General features: G+C 46.0%; 1 protein-coding gene across 10 annotated transcripts in view; it reads left to right on the forward strand.

The window, feature by feature from the left end:
- Positions 1-19,000, forward strand: part of birc6 (baculoviral IAP repeat containing 6) — a 111,549-nt gene that overhangs the window by 49,508 nt on the left and 43,041 nt on the right. For all 10 annotated transcript variants that reach the window (XM_088610136.1, XM_088610139.1, XM_088610137.1 and 7 more), the window contains 15 exons: positions 524-718; positions 1,259-1,459; positions 1,868-2,147; positions 2,855-3,111; positions 3,685-3,793; positions 4,474-4,695; positions 4,789-5,572; positions 6,247-6,390; positions 8,435-8,564; positions 10,965-11,096; positions 11,484-11,645; positions 12,470-12,643; positions 14,971-15,167; positions 15,977-16,277; positions 17,190-17,407. In XM_088610136.1, coding sequence (XP_088466262.1) covers positions 524-718; positions 1,259-1,459; positions 1,868-2,147; positions 2,855-3,111; positions 3,685-3,793; positions 4,474-4,695; positions 4,789-5,572; positions 6,247-6,390; positions 8,435-8,564; positions 10,965-11,096; positions 11,484-11,645; positions 12,470-12,643; positions 14,971-15,167; positions 15,977-16,277; positions 17,190-17,407 — 3,506 coding nt within the window. The remainder of the gene's footprint in view (positions 1-523; positions 719-1,258; positions 1,460-1,867; positions 2,148-2,854; positions 3,112-3,684; positions 3,794-4,473; positions 4,696-4,788; positions 5,573-6,246; positions 6,391-8,434; positions 8,565-10,964; positions 11,097-11,483; positions 11,646-12,469; positions 12,644-14,970; positions 15,168-15,976; positions 16,278-17,189; positions 17,408-19,000) is intronic.

Raw genomic sequence — 19,000 nt, forward strand, 5'->3', positions numbered from 1 at the left:
TTGGTTTTGGAAAAAAAACAAATTACAGGAAATTCTTTTAAATCATTTTGTTTTATGTGTCTCTTGACACCTGTTAAGTTCATTATGGGCTGGGTTAGAGGATGGGCGAATCTATATTTGGTAGCTTTCAAACATCAGTTTTGCATTGTGTCAGTCCTAAAACAGGCACTTCCATTCATCAACCTAGGAATGAGGCTCATCTTTGCAGTGTTTTGAAGCGTTATGAACATTGACAATTGGGGAAAAATGGAGATGATTACAGAACACAATATGCATTTCCTGGATACATTTCAATGGAAAGACCTTGGCTGAGGTGTCATTAGTTTTCATCAGGTGATAAAACAATTTGGATTTGTAATATTAACTTGAAAAAACAATTTAAGACCAACACTTACATTTCAAACTCGGTGGAAGTCTGTTCGTTTCTGCGCGTGTGAAAAGTCGGCATCAATGACCCAAGCTCAGTTCGGAATATTTTTGCCATCATTTGTACTTTTGCGTTAATCAGTGTGACTCTCTTCAGGTGGGGTACAGCTGATCTGCAACAACATGGTGACCAGCACCCGCGCCATCGTCAACACGGCCAGGAGCATGGTGTCCACCATAATGAAGTTCCTGGACTCGGGCCCTGGCAAGACGGGAGACGGAAGTCTGAAGGCGCGAGTGCTTGCCTCAGAACCGGACAACGCAGAAGGGCTTCACAACTTTGCACCGTTAGGTCTGCACTTAGCTCCACTGCTCTATTTTTACAGGGTTTGTAGGGGCACGGAAATCAAGGAAGGAGTTCTTGAAGTTTTCTTTAAGGAGAAGAAAAAGACGCATCTCCGAAAAAGGTTTCATTGCTCCTGAATGCAGCCAGAGCTGTGGCTTCGGTGGGACAAGCAGAGCTCCAGGCGTGTGTGCGCGAGTTGGTGGAAGATGGCTGAAATGCTGCTGGAGTGATAATTCTGCTTTGTATTTCATTGTTTTCATCTGACAGCGGTCTTTGGCCCCCAGCATGGCGTGAGGTTCAGAAAAATAATCACCTCACTTAGCTCTGTTTCCAGTGAGCAAGCCAGAAGCACGACGTGGCCAGTTTGTTGTTCTAAAGTGAAACATGGAGACTTTTTGTATATTGAGTTTAGCCATGGATGTCGTGCACGGAAAGATGGCAGGAACATTACGTTGGACAATACCATGAGAGTGATGCGGAATGGAAGTGAGATCACTCTTTGCGGGTGCCTGTCTAACTGTGCTCTGTTTTGCTGGCGTCTTGCAGGCACGATCACCTCCAGCAGCCCCACCGCCCAGCCAGCGGAGGTGCTGCTGCAGGCCACCCCTCCCCACCGGAGAGCCCGCTCTGCGGCCTGGTCCTACATCTTCCTGCCCGAGGAGGCCTGGTGCGACCTCACCATCCACCTCCCGGCCGCTGTGCTGCTCAAGGAGATCCACATCCAGCCACACCTCGCCTCGCTTGCTAGTAAGCGCTTGCTTGCCCGTCTTGCATTCCTGTGAAGACTTCTGGGATTGAGGCTAGATTTTCCACCCGAGATCTTTAGAGGGGTCTTTGTGCGAATAGTGCATTGGACGTTTAAAAAGTGCTCTGTTTTGCTCATGACAGCTTAGCAGGCTTAAGGCAATTAGATAAATTTGGTAGTCACTTACTGTAACCTAGTGTGCTCTGCATTTTCTACAGTATAAAAAAGACATGGTGCCTGTTGAGAATCGAAGTCAAATAAGGTAAGTGGAGCATGATGGTATTTGGGGTTTGTGCAGAGCCATTGTAGAAAGAAAATTAAGATCAGGTGTAAGTGGTTAAGAGCAAATTAAACAAGATAGGGGAGAACTGAGCTTTGGTTGATGGTTTTCCATGTTGTTTGTGGTGCAGCCTGCCCCTCTTCAGTGTCGGTGGAGATCAGCGCGGACGGAGTGAACATGCTCCCCTTGTCCACACCTGTCATCACCAGTGGCCTCACCTACATCAAGATCCAGCTGGTGAAGGCGGAGGTGGCTTCGGCGGTCTGCCTGCGGCTGCACCGCCCCAGGGACGCCAGCACGCTGGGCCTGTCTCAGATCAAGCTGCTGGGCCTCACCGCCTTCGGGAACACCTCCTCCGCCACCGTCAACAACCCCTTCCTGCCTTCCGAGGACCAGGTCTCCAAAACCAGGTGATTCGGGCTGCGGAGGGGACTAGTGTGTGGTGAAGCACAGACACCAAGGGGGCGAAGCCTTTGGAAAAGGCTGCGTACTTGACTCCAGCTCTCCTACAGTCTTTTACCTGTCCTTCCAGTTAGTGCTTCATCTCTTACTGACAAGGGTTGAGATTTTCCACTGTGTTCCTTCCAGTCAGTTCCATTACTTTGCTCGAGTTGCTCTTACTTTTCTGTGAGCACTGGACCAACCACCTGCAAAAAAAGTGTGGTCATGTTTTTTTGTTTTTGATCATAATACGACGTAACCTTTTGTTTTTAAGTCTTCTTTAAGAAAAGGGGAGGGATTAGTTCCAGTTGAGAGATCACTTTATTAGCCATATATAATTTTTTGCATTAGGAATTTGTCTTTTCGCATACCCCAACTTGCTCTCCATGAGACACACAGGCACACAGATGAGGAGGGAGAAACTTGGGGTCAGAGCGCAGGGTCAGCCATTTATATGGCGCCCCTGGAGCAGTTGGGGTTAAGGGCCTTGCTCAGGGGCCCGGCGGAGTTTGGATTTGAACTGGCCACCTTCCAGCCACAGGCGCAGATCCTGAGCCACAGTGTCACCACGCCGCCCTACGTGCTGGGTTTTGTTAGTAAGGTTGTACTTTGGCCTTGTTGTGAGGTGCCTTTCCTAGCCGGTTTTCTTGACCGTTCTGGTGCACTGTCCTTCTAGCATTGGCTGGCTGAGGCTTCTGCACCACTGCCTGACTCACGTGAGTGACCTGGAGTCCATGATGGCCAGCGCCGCCGCCCCCACGGCCAACCTCCTGCAGACCTGCGCGGCCCTGCTCATGTCCCCGTACTGCGGCATGCACTCGCCCAACATCGAGGCCGTGCTGGTGAAGATCGGCCTGCAGTCCACCAGGATCGGGCTCAAGCTCATAGACATCCTTCTGCGGAACTGCGCTGCGTCAGGCACCGACCCTGCAGGTGGGTTCCCCTCAGTCACTCTGCAGGCAAAGACTGGTGACAGTGTGGCTGGAAACACGTTCCTCGTCACCTCCTGCTTAAATCGTGTCTGCGCGAGATTCTTAAGTAGATAACACATTTGTTTTTCCCAATTTAATATCATGTAAACATTAGTTACTTAACATTTTTCACGTGTGAGCACGAGGCATGGTGGTTAGTGTTAGCGCTGAGGCCCTGGGTTCAAAACCAGACCTGGGGTGCTGTCTGTTTGGAGTTTGCATGTTTGTGTGAGCTTCCTCCATGTGCTCTAGTTTCTTCGTACAGTACAAAAACATAGTGCTAGGTTAATTGGCTTTTACCAAACTTAACCCTAGGTGTGAATGTGAGTGTATTCGTGTCTGTCTGTGCCCTCTGATGGACTGGCATCCTGTCCAGGGTGTGTCCTGCCTTGTGCTTGATGCTTGCTGGGGGAGGTGCTGGCTCCCGTGTAACTCTGGATTGGAAGAAGAGGTTAATGGATGAGTTGTTTGAATATTTGGTAGAAATCAAGAAGTTTGGTTTTTGTTAATTGTTGTTAATCTTGTCGTTTTGTAGATCTGAATAGCCCATTGCTTTTTGGAAGGCTAAACGGGCTTTCCTCTGACTCGACGATTGATATCCTCTATCAGCTTGGAACAACACAGGATCCTGGCACAAAAGACAGGTAAGGTCTTCCCTCTCGTGTAACTGGAAATAATGATAGAGTTTATATGTGATTGAGTAACACAGTTCTCGTAGATTATTTAAAAAAAAAACAGTACAGAAATCCTTGTGTCCCGACTTGTAGTTCCTTGGTGCTTGTGTTCATGTGGAGCATCAGTGTTTGTGGTTACAAACAGCTCTTCGGAGTGTGGATTTTTGTGCTTAAGCGTGCCTTCACAATGAGTTGTTGTTCGTTGCCAAGGTTTCATTGCTTTCATTTGTTCAAATGAGACGACAAAAATAAACATTAGAAACGGGTTCACCACCCGATTCCCAGGCACTCAGTGGATAACTCATTTTTTTTATACGTTTTCTTCTTTAACGTTTGCTTCCTCCTATACTTCATCTGGACACTGCTGCCCAGAATTCCATTGGTTTACTCCCTTTTCACCTCTACCAGCCAATTTTACTGTCTTTCCTTTTATCTGCCCTGTCTGAGTCATATTGATGCTCTCTCTTTCTCATTCTCCCACTTCTGGTGGAATTAACCTCTAACTTGCTGCTTGGCAGCTCACTGGCGTTTTCCCTCCTCTGACCTCTTTAGAGCACAAATCAGGTCGCACCTCATCGTGCCGGTCCAGTTGCTCCCTTGGTATCAGCCTCTGTTCCAGCTGACCTGTAATTTCCTGTGCTTGCCGCTAGAATCCAGGCCCTGTTGCAGTGGGTGCACGACTCCTCCCGAGTGGCAGCCCTGAAGAGAACTGGCCATCTGGGTTACATCAATCCCAGCAGCTCCTCCCGGGAGTACGGCCTGCTCATGCCTTCTCCTTCCCATTTGCACTGTGTTGCTGCCATCCTCTGGCACAGCTATGAGCTGCCTGTGGATTACGACCTTCCGGTTTTGCTCAGCCGGGAGCTGTTTGAGTGAGTATGGACGGGGCAAGCACCGGCCTCCATCCATTTTCTTCCTGCTGGTCATGTTTGCCGGAGTGTCAGAATGCTTCTTTTATTTCCTAGGTTGTTGTACAATTGGTCCATGTCCCTGCAATGCAACTTGGTTCTGAAGAAGGCTGTGGACAGTTTGCTGTGCTCAATGTGCCACATCCATCCCAACTACTTCTCTCTCCTGATGGCCTGGATGGGGATCACCCCTCCTCCAGTCCAGACCCAGCACCGGCTCTCCATGACCGACGACAGCAAGAAGCAGGACCTGAGCGCGGGCCTGACGGATGACTCCAAGAACGCGCAGGCCCCCGTGGCGCTCACGGAGTCCCAGCTGGCCACACTGGCGGCGGCCTCCCAGTCCCCCGAGGCCATCAAGCAGCTGCTGGAGTCTGGCTTGCCATCTCTGCTGGTCAGAAGCTTGGCTAGCTTCTGTTGCGGCCTTCTGTCCAATTCGGACTTCTCGGTGCCTTCCGCAGACGTTCCTGCTGACCGAAACCGGAGGCACCACTCCCTGCAGCATCCAGCGAACAAAGTGCCGCTGACCGCAGATCTGGTGGCCCCGGTCCTCCGCTTCCTGACTGATGTGGGGAACAGCCATGCGATGAAAGACTGGCTGGGAGGGCCGGAGGTGAACCCTCTGTGGACAGCCCTGCTGTTTCTGCTGTGTCACTCCAGTGCTAGCGCTGGGGGCCACCATGCCAACCCGCAGCCCTCGGGCTCCAGGTACTCACTGGCCTCGTCTGCGGGGGCAAACGGACTGACCACCCAGCAGAGGACAGCAATTGAAAACGCAACTGTGGCGTTTTTCCTGCAGTGCATTTCCTGCCACCCAAATAATCAAAGGCTAATGGCTCAGGTCAGTATGTGGTGTTCTCATTTCAGTGCTCTCCTTTTCATTATCAGAATTCTCTGTGTTCATGCTATAAACATCCTAGCAAAGCAGCATGACATGCGTATCCAGTTCAGTGTCTTTTTTTTAGCTAGGAATAGAATTAGGTCTGTTCTGACAGGAATGGATTTGGGAAGGTGTCAGTATCCATTTGACCAGAGTGCTTTAATTTAGTTAATATGGCTGACCTTTTGAGATGTGTTATTTAGTGTCAGGAGTTCAGTAGTTTCCCATAAGGCATGGGTTTTTAGGGTTAGATGGTTGATTAACACATGGCACGCTGCCTCACAACACTGGGGCCCTGGGTTCAGTGCTGGCCCTGGGCTGGTATCCGCGATTGCACGGGTGCTCCAGGTTCTTCCCACAGTCCTAAGACATATAGATGGGTTAATTGGCTTCTGGGAAAATTGCCCCGAGTGTGTGTGTGCGTGCCCTTTGATGGATGAACATCCCATCCAGGGGAGTATCCTGCCTTGAACTCATTGCTTACCAGGGTAGGCTCTGGCTTCCCTGCGACCCTGGATAGGCTGAAGCGGTTAGAAAATGGATGGATGTGCATCCTGCTCACCTGGAAGGGGTGAATTGCCCCGTTCTGGTTTTGTTTTGGTGGCTCAAGATTAATGCGGAACGTTTCCCTGCAGGTATTGTGCGAGCTCTTCCAGTCAGCACCCCAGCGGGGCAGCGTTCCCACCTCGGGGAACATCTCCGGGTTCATCCGCAGGTTGTTCTTGCAGCTGATGCTGGAGGATGAGAAGGTCATAGTCTTCCTGCAGTCCCCTTGTCCGGTGAGTCATTTCACTGTGGTTAAACACGTCTGGATGATGTGCCTTTGGAGCCTTTACCTATGGGGAAAACAAGTCTAGAGTTGGATTGCTTTTGTTTTTGGTCCCCCAAACAAGCCCAAACTGAAAACATGAGGTAAGAAAGGGTTGCTGAAGCTTGTTTGTTGGCCTGTGATGGTCACAAGGGGGCGCTGTATTCTCAGATGAGCTGTGTCAGTGCATCTGGGTTTGAAAGACAAGACCTGCTTGACCTTGATGTTTTTAAGAAAAGGCATTTAATTTGTCACAAACTACACAACTATATAAGTATACGTCATAACTAGTGACCACTTCAACATTTGTTTTCGCTGTTCATGGGGGATGTCGCAGGGCCAAGCTACAGTCAAGACAAACTCTGCAGTTCTCACTATATTACAGCGTGCTGTCATCTTTGACATTTCTTTCCCCAAACAGCAACTAAAGAAATAATGGTAAGCTGGTGTATTTGTGTCATCACTTTACTCCTTCATAGATCTTAATTGTCTTTAAAATCCTTGTTTACTTGCTGTTCGTAGGGTTGTGTTGGTGCGGCAGTGAAAAATATAGCTATAAAATCACCAGTGACGCAACTGCTGTTTTGTGATGTACTGTATCTAGACACTTCTATGTGCATTCAGATCATAAACTTTACAAAGTCGGCTCTCCACATTCTTAATTTGGTTTTTGAGTCTCCAACAGTAATCATACCCTGTACCTCTATATAAATTAAATACATGTATTTTAATTAATCATCTGTTTTGTTCATGCCAGTACCTATATTTGTGTCCATTGCTATACAGCACTTAGCAGTCATGGACACCAAAGCAAAGTTTGAATTAATGAATATGGTCATGAAGTCATTAGTACCTCTGCTTCGGGAGCTGTGAGACCTCTGTTATTTAGCCTTATGTGGTCTCGGCTCAAATGTGAGGTCCACATGGAATTGTAGTGCTTTCACAGGCTCATCTGTTATGACTGTGTGGGTGTTGCATACAGAAGGTATCTTTATATGGCGTAAGTGCTGCACTGAGAAGATGGATTTTTGCGATTCAGTGTGGATTTACAGAGGTGCTTTGGAGTGTACAGTGATTATAAACCAATCTAATATTTTGAACTGCAGTTTGGTGTAGTCTTGATTTTTGTTTCACGCTGGGTCTGCCCTGTTCAGTTTGATCTTTGTGAGATCAAGATTTCTTTCTTTTTTCCTCGGGGAACTGTACTTTATCGCCTTTCTGCACCACATTACAGGAGAGCCACCTTAAATAAGCAGCAGTGAGAGGAATCGCGCTTTCAACCTCTAAATTATTGACAGCTTGGCTGCAGTTCAGTTTATTTTAGTTTTTATTTATCAGCCGCCCAAGGAACTCTTAACATTTGAATCGTGACTGCCAGTGAAATGGCTGTCGCCTCAAGGTAGGAACAACAATAACAGTCATAAGGAATAAAGCACACGTAACAGCGATGCTGAATGACAGCTTGTGTCATATTTCATAAACCCCCAGCAGGAGGTTGTGGAAGACGGAAGATATAAGTGGCTAGCTGCAGTGGCATTCCACCTACTTGGACTGGTTTGTTTTGGCTTCTTTGATTCTTCTGGATCGACCCATCTTTAGTCATTCAATTTCAGTTTTTATAATTAATTGCTGTGCTCCCTGCAAATTCCTTTGTCTGTGTCCTGGGGGTGTAGTTTCTCCCCATCTGCTGTTTCCTTACCCTACTAATTTGTCTTCGCATTTCATTTTATTCTTAACCTCCAGAGGTAATGTGCAGTCATCTCCCTGTGGTTATGGAAGATAGCTGCACGTGACACAATGTGGTGTTTCCTTGCATCATCTCCATGCTGTTTAAAATTCTGTTGGCCTAACATGTTTCAATCATGTTGATTGTACTGTCAGATATGAATGTAAAGCAACAGCAGGGCTTGGCGAAGGGCTCTCTGTCACTGTCAGCCTGCCTGTTATATATCATTAAGCCATACCCCTGATCGTCCCACTGACACCTTTTCTCTTCTCCGACCCCCTCGTTCCAGCTGTACAAGGGGAGGATTAACGCCACCAGCCATGTGATTCAACACCCCATGTACGGTGCCGGGCATAAATTCCGCACCCTCCACCTGCCCATCTCCACAACCTTGGCAGAAGTCCTCGACCGCGTGTCGGGTAGGTATCCCACGAGCTCGTGTACAGAGGGGGGCAGCGCAGATGGCAGGGCTGTACAGGACGGGGCAGGCAGCATTCATGCGATCCTTAATTCGTCTTTCATATCCCAGGGCTGTCTTTTCTTTCCCTCTGTGCATGTAATCTAGTACCCTGTGTAAATGTTTCCCTGTGTGCACAGTCTTTTATAAATCACCTTTGTTTTATCATCTGGATTTGCTTATTGATAAGAGCAGCTGAACAGTATTGTTTTTAAATGTACCCCTCCCTAGCTGTCCTTGAATGGCTTCAGCTGGTAGCTGAGCAGCGCCAGACCTCCAGTGATAAGCTCCTAGAGTAGGAGGGTAATACTTAACCTCATTGACATGCCATAGAAGCCCCATGTGTGAAGCTGGAGCTTCGCTAATGCATTTGCCCATCTGAGGCAGGAAAGCTCCACAGCGTCGTGGGAACAGAGCCATTCCAAGGGCGTCTCCTGTCAGGTCTTTTTGAGAATATCAGTTGGTTAAAATCTTTCCATTCCCCTCTAGGAAATGACATGCACCAATTTATTACATCAAATACAACTGTCACTATTATTTTTTGTAGATTGGGAAAAAAAAAATCCTATCAGAATTGACCAAACCTTTAGAATGATTTAACAGACCATGTGATATCTTATACATGTTAGACTGGGGGAAAAATACATTAATAGTAAAGTAATAAATCTGATCTGTCACCTTTTTTCTTCATTGCTAAACAGACTGGCTAATGACTTGCTATGGAGATGATATCTTACCACTTATGGGCAGTGTAGTGTTAGCTGAATATATTAGCTGTCAGGTGTGTGCAGAAGAGATAAGTGATTAATGGCCAGAAGATTAATTCTTATCATAATACTTAACAACATTTAGAAGAGCATTTCCTAATATACCAAATTTGTGGCTATAAATAAATTTGTACTTGCTTGTGAAGTGCCCTTGTAGTGCTGCTACAGAAGTGCTGTAGATCTTAATTCCTTGCCAGTGGTAGACATGCTGATGACAAGATTAAATACGCCAAAATTGCATTTTGTGGCTCAGGATCGCAGTCTGGATATGGTAGAAACACTGGGTGTATATTTACCTTTGGCAGTCCTCATAAACGACGGTAATATTCTGGCTTATAGAAATAAATTGCCCACTTCTGGAACCAGCTTTGTAATAAATTTAAAGTCTTTTTTTTTTTAATCTGAGGCAAAGGTCCCATAATTTAAAGCCATGAAAGCATCCAAATTGAAATTGAAGCAGTGCCATTATACATAGAAGTGAATATGAATGTTGGAGAGTGATGACACCTTGGTCAGATAAATATGTTTTCTAGACATTATCCACTAGTCAAGGTCAATAAGCTCAGAGGCAAGCGTTTGCGATGTGAATGCTTGGAAATTCTAGATTTAGCAACTGGTGGCAGATTGAGTTCTTTCCGCAGACGGTGCTTGTGTGATGAATGTTTCTCCTTTCAGGTCCTTGAGGAAGTAGTGATGTTAAACCATTGTCTGTAAACAGGGAGAGGGGGGCTGTTGTTTTATCCTAGAGTGACATCTTTGATGGTCTGTGTGGCGGAGCATTAGAATGTCATCACTGGCAGTTAGGTCATTACTTAAAATAGCTTGTGGATCTCTGGTAATAATTGGACTGGAGCATGGAGACGTGCAATGTAAACTCGGTGTGAAATGATGATAAATACCACCTCTCTTTTATGAGAAATGTTTTCTTTCTCTCGTTCTTAAGAGAAAGCTTTATCCTCCAGTTTCTGATGACTTCATCCAGTTTTGGGTCGTAGGGGATCTGGAGCCTTTCCCCTCAATTAAAGGGTGCAGGACTGTATACAATACAATATACTATTATTAATATACAGTTAACCTATTCTTTGGTCTGCGGGAGGAAACGGGACACCTGGAGGCAACCCATGCAAACATGGGGAGAACATGCAAACTCCACACAGACAGCACCCCAGGTCCAGAATTGAACCCAGCACCCCAGCTCTGTGAGGCCGCAATGCCAACCACTATGCTACTTTGCCACACTAGATCATTTTATCTAAGTGTAATATAACTTTTTAGCTGTCCCATTCTTCAATAAATACTGCACATATTAGATTAGTTAACTTTAGCAAACCTTTCCTAGACTTGTAAGAATGAGATTTTAGATTTTATAATGAAAGTTCTGTGTCTGTGCATTATCCCATGGGACGACGGCCTCAAAACACGCGTCCATTATGAAACAAAATTGTCAGCTTCATCACTAACACTTGAAAGAATTCAGTCTTGTGCAAAGACGAGTTCTTGTCACACTGTTTGCTCTGCTGCGCTGCCATGTCAAATGACCTCTTTTTTGACCTCTTGTGTGGATTCTTCTTTTTCCTGACACTCTTGCAACGTAGACACCCCGAGCATAACGGCCAAGCTGATCAATGAGCAGAAGGAAGACAAGGAGAAGAGGAATCACGAGGAGAAGGAGAAGATGAAGGCAGACAACGGCTTTCAGGACAACTACAGTGTTGTTGTTGCCTCAGGTGTGCTGCCTCCCTCTTTCCAGACTGTTCTCTGGTGTCTGAATCCAGGCGGAAGTCTGAAAGCAACTGTACTAACCCATAACGGTACTATATCACTGCATAATTCCAGAACTGGTGACAGAAACCCCTTCTCCTAATGTCTTAAAAGAGTTCTCCCTGACTGAGTTTCATAAGTCGAATGTGTAGCTACTGTTGTTGTGGAGTTGCTCAAAAGTGCATCAGTCTTTTTCAGCATCCTCTGTTTGAGTGCTTATCTGGGCGCTACCACACCCCTCCCTCTGAATTGTTTTCCTGTGTTTCTGATGCACGTACAGTATGTGAAGTTCGTCCTTCTACCCGTGTGCGTTTTTTTGCGGGCACTGTTTGAAGGCGGTCGCTGTGTTCCAGGTCTGAAGTCCCAGTCGAAGAGAGCGGTCTCCACCCCTCCCCGGCCCCCCTCCCGCAGAGGCAGAGCGATGAACGACAAGCTCACCCCCTCGGCGGGCGTGGAGTCCTCCAGCAAGACCATCAGCGTTCCTGTCTTTCACCTCTACCACAAGCTGCTCCCAGGTGGGTTCTCATGCAGGAGGCCCCTGCCTTCTCATTTCACTTCAAGAGAAGCTGCTTTCTTAGGCTTAGGTGGACACGGAAAACCAGCTGTCTTTGTTGACCCGGTCCATTTACTGTTGAAAAAGGGCAGTTATACATAGACCGTACTGTAGTGAATACAGTTTGAAAAGAGCTATATAGCAGTAGGTGAGGAGGGGATCTGTGATACATATGCTGAACAACTTGTTTTTTCTAAGAATGAAGAAAGATCTTGCAATCAAAGGAAACCTGCATACATTTTGTCTTATTGTCTTGATATTACTGCATATCGTAACCAGAGGACAGTTGGCTGCTCTCCTTCTCTCATCGCTAACATTTAGAGCCAGATGTCCGGAGAAGGGCCACAGTTGTCTTAGTATAAGAAGCTGACTGTCTGTTTTTAATGTTCAGTTCGGTCAGTAATGGAGCCTTTACTGAATGTTGCATGCAAGGAAATACGTGCTGTGGAAGAAAATACATGAGTGGCTTAGCTTTTCACCCCCCGTGTTTACCTTTGTATAATGTTAGAACATTTAGTTTCTCTTGGGCTCTAAAATGTTCATTCGGTACCCATGTGTATTTGGGGTGTGCCTTGCTGTTGACTGTGCACAGAGTGTAAGGCCCTCCACTGGAGAATGGTGGGCAGAGGACAAGTCAAAAGCGTGCCTGGAGCTTCCATTGTGGGTTGTGTACCACTGTGTACAAATACTTGTATCATATCATACATGATGTTTTAGTTCTTAAACAGGAGCCCTAACACTTCTGTTGATTGAGATTCTCTTCTTTACCTGTGTGGTGTTCTGTAGGTCAGCCTTTGCCTGCTGAGATGACTCTCGCCCAGTTGTTAACCTTACTGTACGACCGCAAGCTGCCTCAGGGCTACCGATCGATAGACCTAACTGTCAAACTGGGTTCCAAGATCATCTCTGACCCCAGCCTCTCGAAAACGGACTCCTTCAAGCGTCTCCGGACGGAGAAAGGTAGCTGTCGTTCATTTGGTTTGCGCAAAAAGTTCTTGAAAGAGAGACTGTGGTCTGCTTAAAGCTTCAAAATCTTGTTCACCCAAGTGTCTTGAAGGTGGTGCTAAACCTTTGAAACTGTTGTAGATATTCCATACCAAATCCCCTTTTCTAATTATGCAATGACTTTGCCAGTAATGAATAACTTAATATGAATCCACCTTATACTAACAGGGCGCCTTATTAGTTCGATTTTAACCAAATACATGAAAATGTCAAGCGTAAAAGCACTTAAGTCCTTTTAATTGTAAAACTCTGGACACTTTCCCATGTCAGGTATTTTTTCTGACAAGTCAATGTATTATTTTAGTAATTTTTACTTTAGTACAAATTTGTTTAAGTCAGCTGACTGTTTAGTTTTTGTAGTCTATTTCATGTTTACACCTTGGTATCTGTCTTCCATAATGCTATTGTGTTTCAGTGGCATGTTATGTTATTAAATGCGGATATTCTCATGTGCTTTATTTATGGAACCTAAAGTTAAAAAATAAGAGTATTTGGATTATTAATTTAAGTGAAATTGCTCTTAAAAGCAAATTAAATGAGACAGTCTGACATGGACACCACAAGAAAATGAGAGTTAAATTAGCATGTGTATCATCTCACCCTCTGACGCACTTAGGTAAGCACTGTTTCTTGTCTGTATTGCTTATTACATCTCTTTTTAGTCCCACTTTTACTTTTTAGCATTTTTGATACTTTTATCTTCTGGGTGGCTGCACTCGTGAGTTATTTTGGAGCCTCATTGATAAGTCCTGTCCTTTTTCATCAGCTACAGCTACGGTCGTGAAAACGTTGTCCGGGAAACCAAAAACAAGCCCATTCAGATGCGATGGCCTCGTATTCCTGCTTTGTTCTTTAGTGGGCAAGAGTATAATTTCAAAATCTAAAATTTTCTAAGAATCTGTTAATATTGTAATTTGTCTAACATTCTGTAGTAGAGGTGGGAGACGTGGTTCTTAGGGGAAGCAGGAAGAAGGTGGTGAGATATACAGTAATTCTCCATGCAGCTCACTGACATTCCCTGGACATCCTGTCCTGCCTGAACAGCTGACCTTGGGCACCTTATTCAGCTGCACATTTTTATGGCTTAAGCCTGATTAGATTTCCCTTTGCGATGCTCAGCTGAGGCCCTGATTTGCCAGTATGCTCGTGGTGGCTCTCCTCCTGGCGGTGGGAGGATGTGCCCTGCCGGTGAGCAGTTTTGTTCCCGCCGTCTCTCGCTCTGGGGGAGGAGCGTGGGAGCAGTGCTGGTCGGACTGGCCGGAGGCCCAGTGAGGGCCGCGGTGTGCCACTAGCCCTCTGTCTGGGAGGATACTGTACGCTGCCCCCAGATGATTGAAACTCCAGGGCAGGAGCATGCCTGTCACGTGCTCCCCATAACTACATTTTGTAAAACTCTTTGACAACCAGATGAACTCCAGCTTTCCCCCCCTGCTAAACACAGGGCTGTGGAACTGGCATGGGAGTGAGAGGGTACAGGAGGAGGCGTCCGTACTCATGCTCACAAGCTGGCTCTGCTGTTTGCACCTGAGTGGTTATGTACACTGCAAAGAAGTTTTCCAGCCTCATTAACTAGGGGATTCTGTAGCTGGCTTTGGTGGCGCAACAGTAAATAAATATTATTTTCATAATCGGTAGTAAAGATCAGAACTTTCTTATCCTGCATGTAGATTTCTTTATAATGATATTGTTTTCAAGCACCACCAGAGCATTTTGCACCACTGCACTCCAGGAGCTGGTGGATCCACAGAGCTTCAGTGTACCGCTGTCTCTCGATATGCTGCCTCTGTTTCAGTGTGTTTGAAATATTTTTAAAAACCTGAAGCTTGTGAGCCACTGTTCCCTAATGAACTTGATTAGGGCCTGATCACAGGAATGTGGAATAGGCTGCCAGGTTCAAACGGTAGCCTTAATTCCCACCTCTATGAGAATATTATTAATGCTTTTCTAAGAGACATTCCATATAATAAATGATTGCATTTAACACATTTTATTTATACAGTAGTATCTGTAGAATCTGTCTAAAATTCCACAATACTTTAGTCACTGGATCTGAGAAAGATCTAGTGACTACTTCACTGATGCTTTTACCAATGTAGATGCTCCGGATTAACGACAAGTAAGCATTGAAACCTTTTGAATAAGCACAAGCTGTGACATTAGACTACGACTAATGGAAAAACTGAAGATGTGATATTTTCTTTGTGAATATCTCTCTAGTCACGGTGCTGTTTTGTTGTGCTCCTGCAGTTAAAGACACTGCCCTTCTTTTCTGTCTCCTGCAGAGCATGGGGAGATGCTGAACAGCTGCCCTGAAGATGAGCCTATGACCCCAGGTGAGGAATGCATAGATGCTGCTATCGACGAGTCTCTGCTGGAGACCAGCCCTATCCAGTCGCCCCTGCAGGTGTTCGCAGGGATGGGCGGTCTGGCACTCATAGCGGAGAGATTGCCAATGCTGTACCCAGACGTCATTCAACAGGCAAGTCCTTTTTTTCTTCTTCTTCTGTTTTGTTGAAACATTTCTGTAAAAAACTTCATCATCTGATTAAACTGGTGTCCATTCTGACGTTTGGGTTTTAAATGCATTGCGTAACTCCTTTAAGCCATCAAAACAAATGAAATTGAGAAGAGAATGTTACACACTGCAGCAGAGGCAAGGAAAATATGACTGGAACCAGTTGATCTTAATGGCGTTCTTTCCTTAAGTGCTTGGTGCTTGGCTTCATAAACCCTTGTTTTTTGGCGTTTTATGTTTTTTTTTCACGTTGTCTCAAGTGCTGCATTATTTTAACAAGTTGAAACTCAAAAGAAAAAAACTCCAAGCCCAAAATGACACTTTGATAAACTCTACAATGAAATGAGATGAATGGAAGGTCTGTTTTGAGGGGACAGCCTTCATATTTTCTGTTTTTCTTGTTTAAATTTGAATTATCTGTGAGCAGTGAGGATTTTGTCTGCTCACATTCCTTAAACATCGGAAAAAAACATTGTTGGCATATTCACTTTAAAAATATTTTTTGAATGAAGTCTAAGACGGACCACCAGCGAGGCTGGCCTTGAGAGGGTGATGATCCCTGGACCTATAATAATAATAATAATAATAATAATAGATGATAGTCATGCATTAGTCCCTTCTTTTGCTCACTTAATATATTGGAGGGATGTTAGTGCACAGGGGTCAAGCGTTGGTTATAAACAGGCTCATCCTGCTGGAAGAGGAGGAACAGGCTGTCTACAGACCCAGGCCCGAAGCCTGACTGTGTTGTCCTTTCCTTTCCCAATCTCTAGGTTAGCGCCCCTGTGGTGGCGTCGGCCGCGCAGGAGAAACCGAAGGACAGCGACCAGTTTGAGTGGGTGACCATCGAGCAGTCGGGGGAGCTGGTGTACGAGGCCCCGGAGACCATCGCCGCTGAGCCCCCCCCCATCAAGTCCGCGGTGCAGACCATGTCCCCCATCCCCGCGCACTCCCTGGCCGCCTTCGGGCTCTTCCTGCGCCTGCCGGGCTACGCGGAGGTGCTGCTGAAGGAGCGCAAGCATGCCCAGTGCCTGCTGCGGCTGGTCCTCGGGGTCACCGACGACGGAGAAGGCAGTGAGTGCCGCTCGGCGCGGTGCCGTGGGAGCGCAGGAAACTGCTGCCTCCGAGCTGGCCGGAGGCGCAAAAATAATCATAATAATAAATCTTTGCACCTTTAAACTACAACAACAATAAAAACATACACCGGATATGCAGAGTGAGAATACACAGGGAGAGGAGACAGTAGATGGGGGTACTGAATACAGCAGGAGCAGAGGGGTCAACCAGTCAAGTAAAGGCTCTTCTGAAGAAGAAGGGTTTGAGTGTAGAAGGAAATCCTAGTTCTCGTGTTTGCGGTTTGTGGTCTTCATATGAGTATTGGTGGTCCAATATTATTTAAGCTTGAACAACCACAGTTTTAGGTCAGGGAAATTGCACGCATGGTTTGTGTTTTATGGCATGTGTCATTAAACATCACATCACGGAGAAACTGCACATTTATTTCTACAGGTGCATGTGCACTGTGGGTGAATGGTGGGCCCTGATTTGGAGTTTCAGTAGCGGGAGTATAATCTCTTGAAATTAGTTGCAGGGTCATTGTGTTTAGAATGCAGCTATGCAGAATGCGGGTATACTTGATGAATCACAAGTATCATTGTGCTTACAGTTAAAGTCATGTAAAAGACTAAGCTGTCACCATAAATGGAAAAAGAAACTTCACACTCAGCAGTTTTGATATGGACATGGGTAAGCCCCTAATTAAACTGAACTGACCTTCCTGTATTATCCAAGTGGGATTGCACAGGAATGGCAGGTTGGGGAAAAAACATCACCGGCCCTTTGAGCAGTGAAAGCCTTTGTGCCGTTTAATGGTTGAGTAATAACCATTGGCCAGTAGAACCCTGCTGTGAGTGCGCAGTCATTAAGAGTGCTTTCGCTCTCTGCCTCGTTCCTGCTTTGCTTGCTAACAGGTTTCTTTCTAACCAGGTCACATCCTGCAGTCCCCGTCGGCCAACGTTCTCCCTACCCTCCCATTCCACGTTCTGCGCACTTTATTCAGCACCACACCGCTGACTACTGATGATGGAGTGCTCCTGAGGCGCATGGCTTTGGAGATCGGAGCCATCCATCTCATCCTGGCCTGCCTGTCTGCCCTAAGCCACCATGCCCCCAGAGTGCCAAATGCAAGTCCCAACCAGACAGAGGTGAGTTCCCGCTGACGGTAACAATCTATTTTCACATTATCCTGGTACGGTAATTGCTGAGGATCTTGATCTTGCCAACCTCCCACCATCCCAGTTAGAAAAACGTTTATCATACCAGGAAAACAAAAGCTCTGTTTCTCTCCTCCTGACTTCAGGCGGTTGCGCTGTATTTTATTTTTAATGCAAGTCAGGATGCTAGTCAGGAAGGTCCTCCAATATCAGATTATGGTTGATATGAACGTGTCTGTGCTTTGACATTGATCTGCTGTGACCGGGGTACCCCAAGCACTGCTGTCCAATGGGCCAGGCTCCCCAAGACTCCCCCAGTGTCAGGTATGCTTGAGTCAACCCGGCTGTTCTCTGCGCGCTGCTTGCCTCTGTGAGCTTTTTAGTGTCGTCAGTGAGATCTGGTTCATTTCCCTGGTAAATTCCAGTGATGAGGGGGTGTGCACAGTTCTCCAGTGATGAGGGGGTGTGCACAGTTCTCATCCTTATACCCCTGCTCTTGTGAGCAGCACCAGTGGATCTATGATGACTAGTTCATGTCCCTGGCCATGATACTGGAACTCTGATGTGGAAATTCTGCTCCGGAGGAAAGAGCACCTACCAGTTTTTTAACATCACTTATGGCAGCGACCACTTAAAGGTCTTTCTCGGAGGACTACCTTCCCATTACTCACCAGGCCAGCCTTGCTTAGCTTCTGAGACCTGATAAGAGCTCACTTACAAGGTGTGGTTTAATTTACAAGCAAATGTCTTTTGCATTTTACAAATGGCAGAATATAACATGTCACTTGTACACAAAATCAGTGTATATCAGTGTGATTTGTACAATCCGTAATCCAGATGACCTTCAAAACAGAACACATTCCTTTATTATCGAAAACAACACTTTGTTTTCTCTGAAAAGCTCTACCCTGAGCTAATTCTGCATGCAGCACAGCCTCTGTTTGAAACAATAAAGCAAGCAGGAGGAATGATCCAGGTGGGAAACTGCATTTTGCTTGTGGGCTGCAAAGAAACGAGTTAATTCCATTCTGAAAAATATAAAACGAAAACCCACAACATTTCAGTAGTGAATGATGGAAGGCGAGGATTTATATCCAAGTTATGTACAAGACACAGCAGTAAAATGTGGTGCCCCACATGTCTAGATTTATCTGTTTTGCAACCGTTCTCAAATAAGGCACAGGCACCAGACTGCCTCTGAGCCACAATTGTAAGTCTCCTCAGAAGCGTCCTCTATTTGTTTCAATCTTGCTTGATTTCCTGAGATCAAAGTGACAATGTACTGGCTTCTCTGTAAGCAAAGATAGTTTATGCCCCACAAGGGAAAGAGGAAGGCATTAAATGCCTGCTGGCCTAGGAGTGTAGGCAGAAGAGTGAGATTACCTTACACCCCCCTCTTTCTGTGAATGTGACCTGCTAGCACTGGATTTGTTCCTCTCTTCAATTAGTAGGCTTTGGAACTGCATGTCTCGCTACATGTGCCATGACTGATCTTCCTGACGGCAGGTTAGGTTAGAGATGGCTTTTCATTTTTCTGACTTTGTTATAAATCACAAATAACATTTAAAATTGCTTAAAAAATTT

Source organism: Lepisosteus platostomus, chromosome 17, assembly GCF_059453375.1.
Source record: "Lepisosteus platostomus isolate fLepPlt1 chromosome 17, fLepPlt1.hap1, whole genome shotgun sequence".
NCBI lineage: Eukaryota > Metazoa > Chordata > Actinopteri > Semionotiformes > Lepisosteidae > Lepisosteus > Lepisosteus platostomus.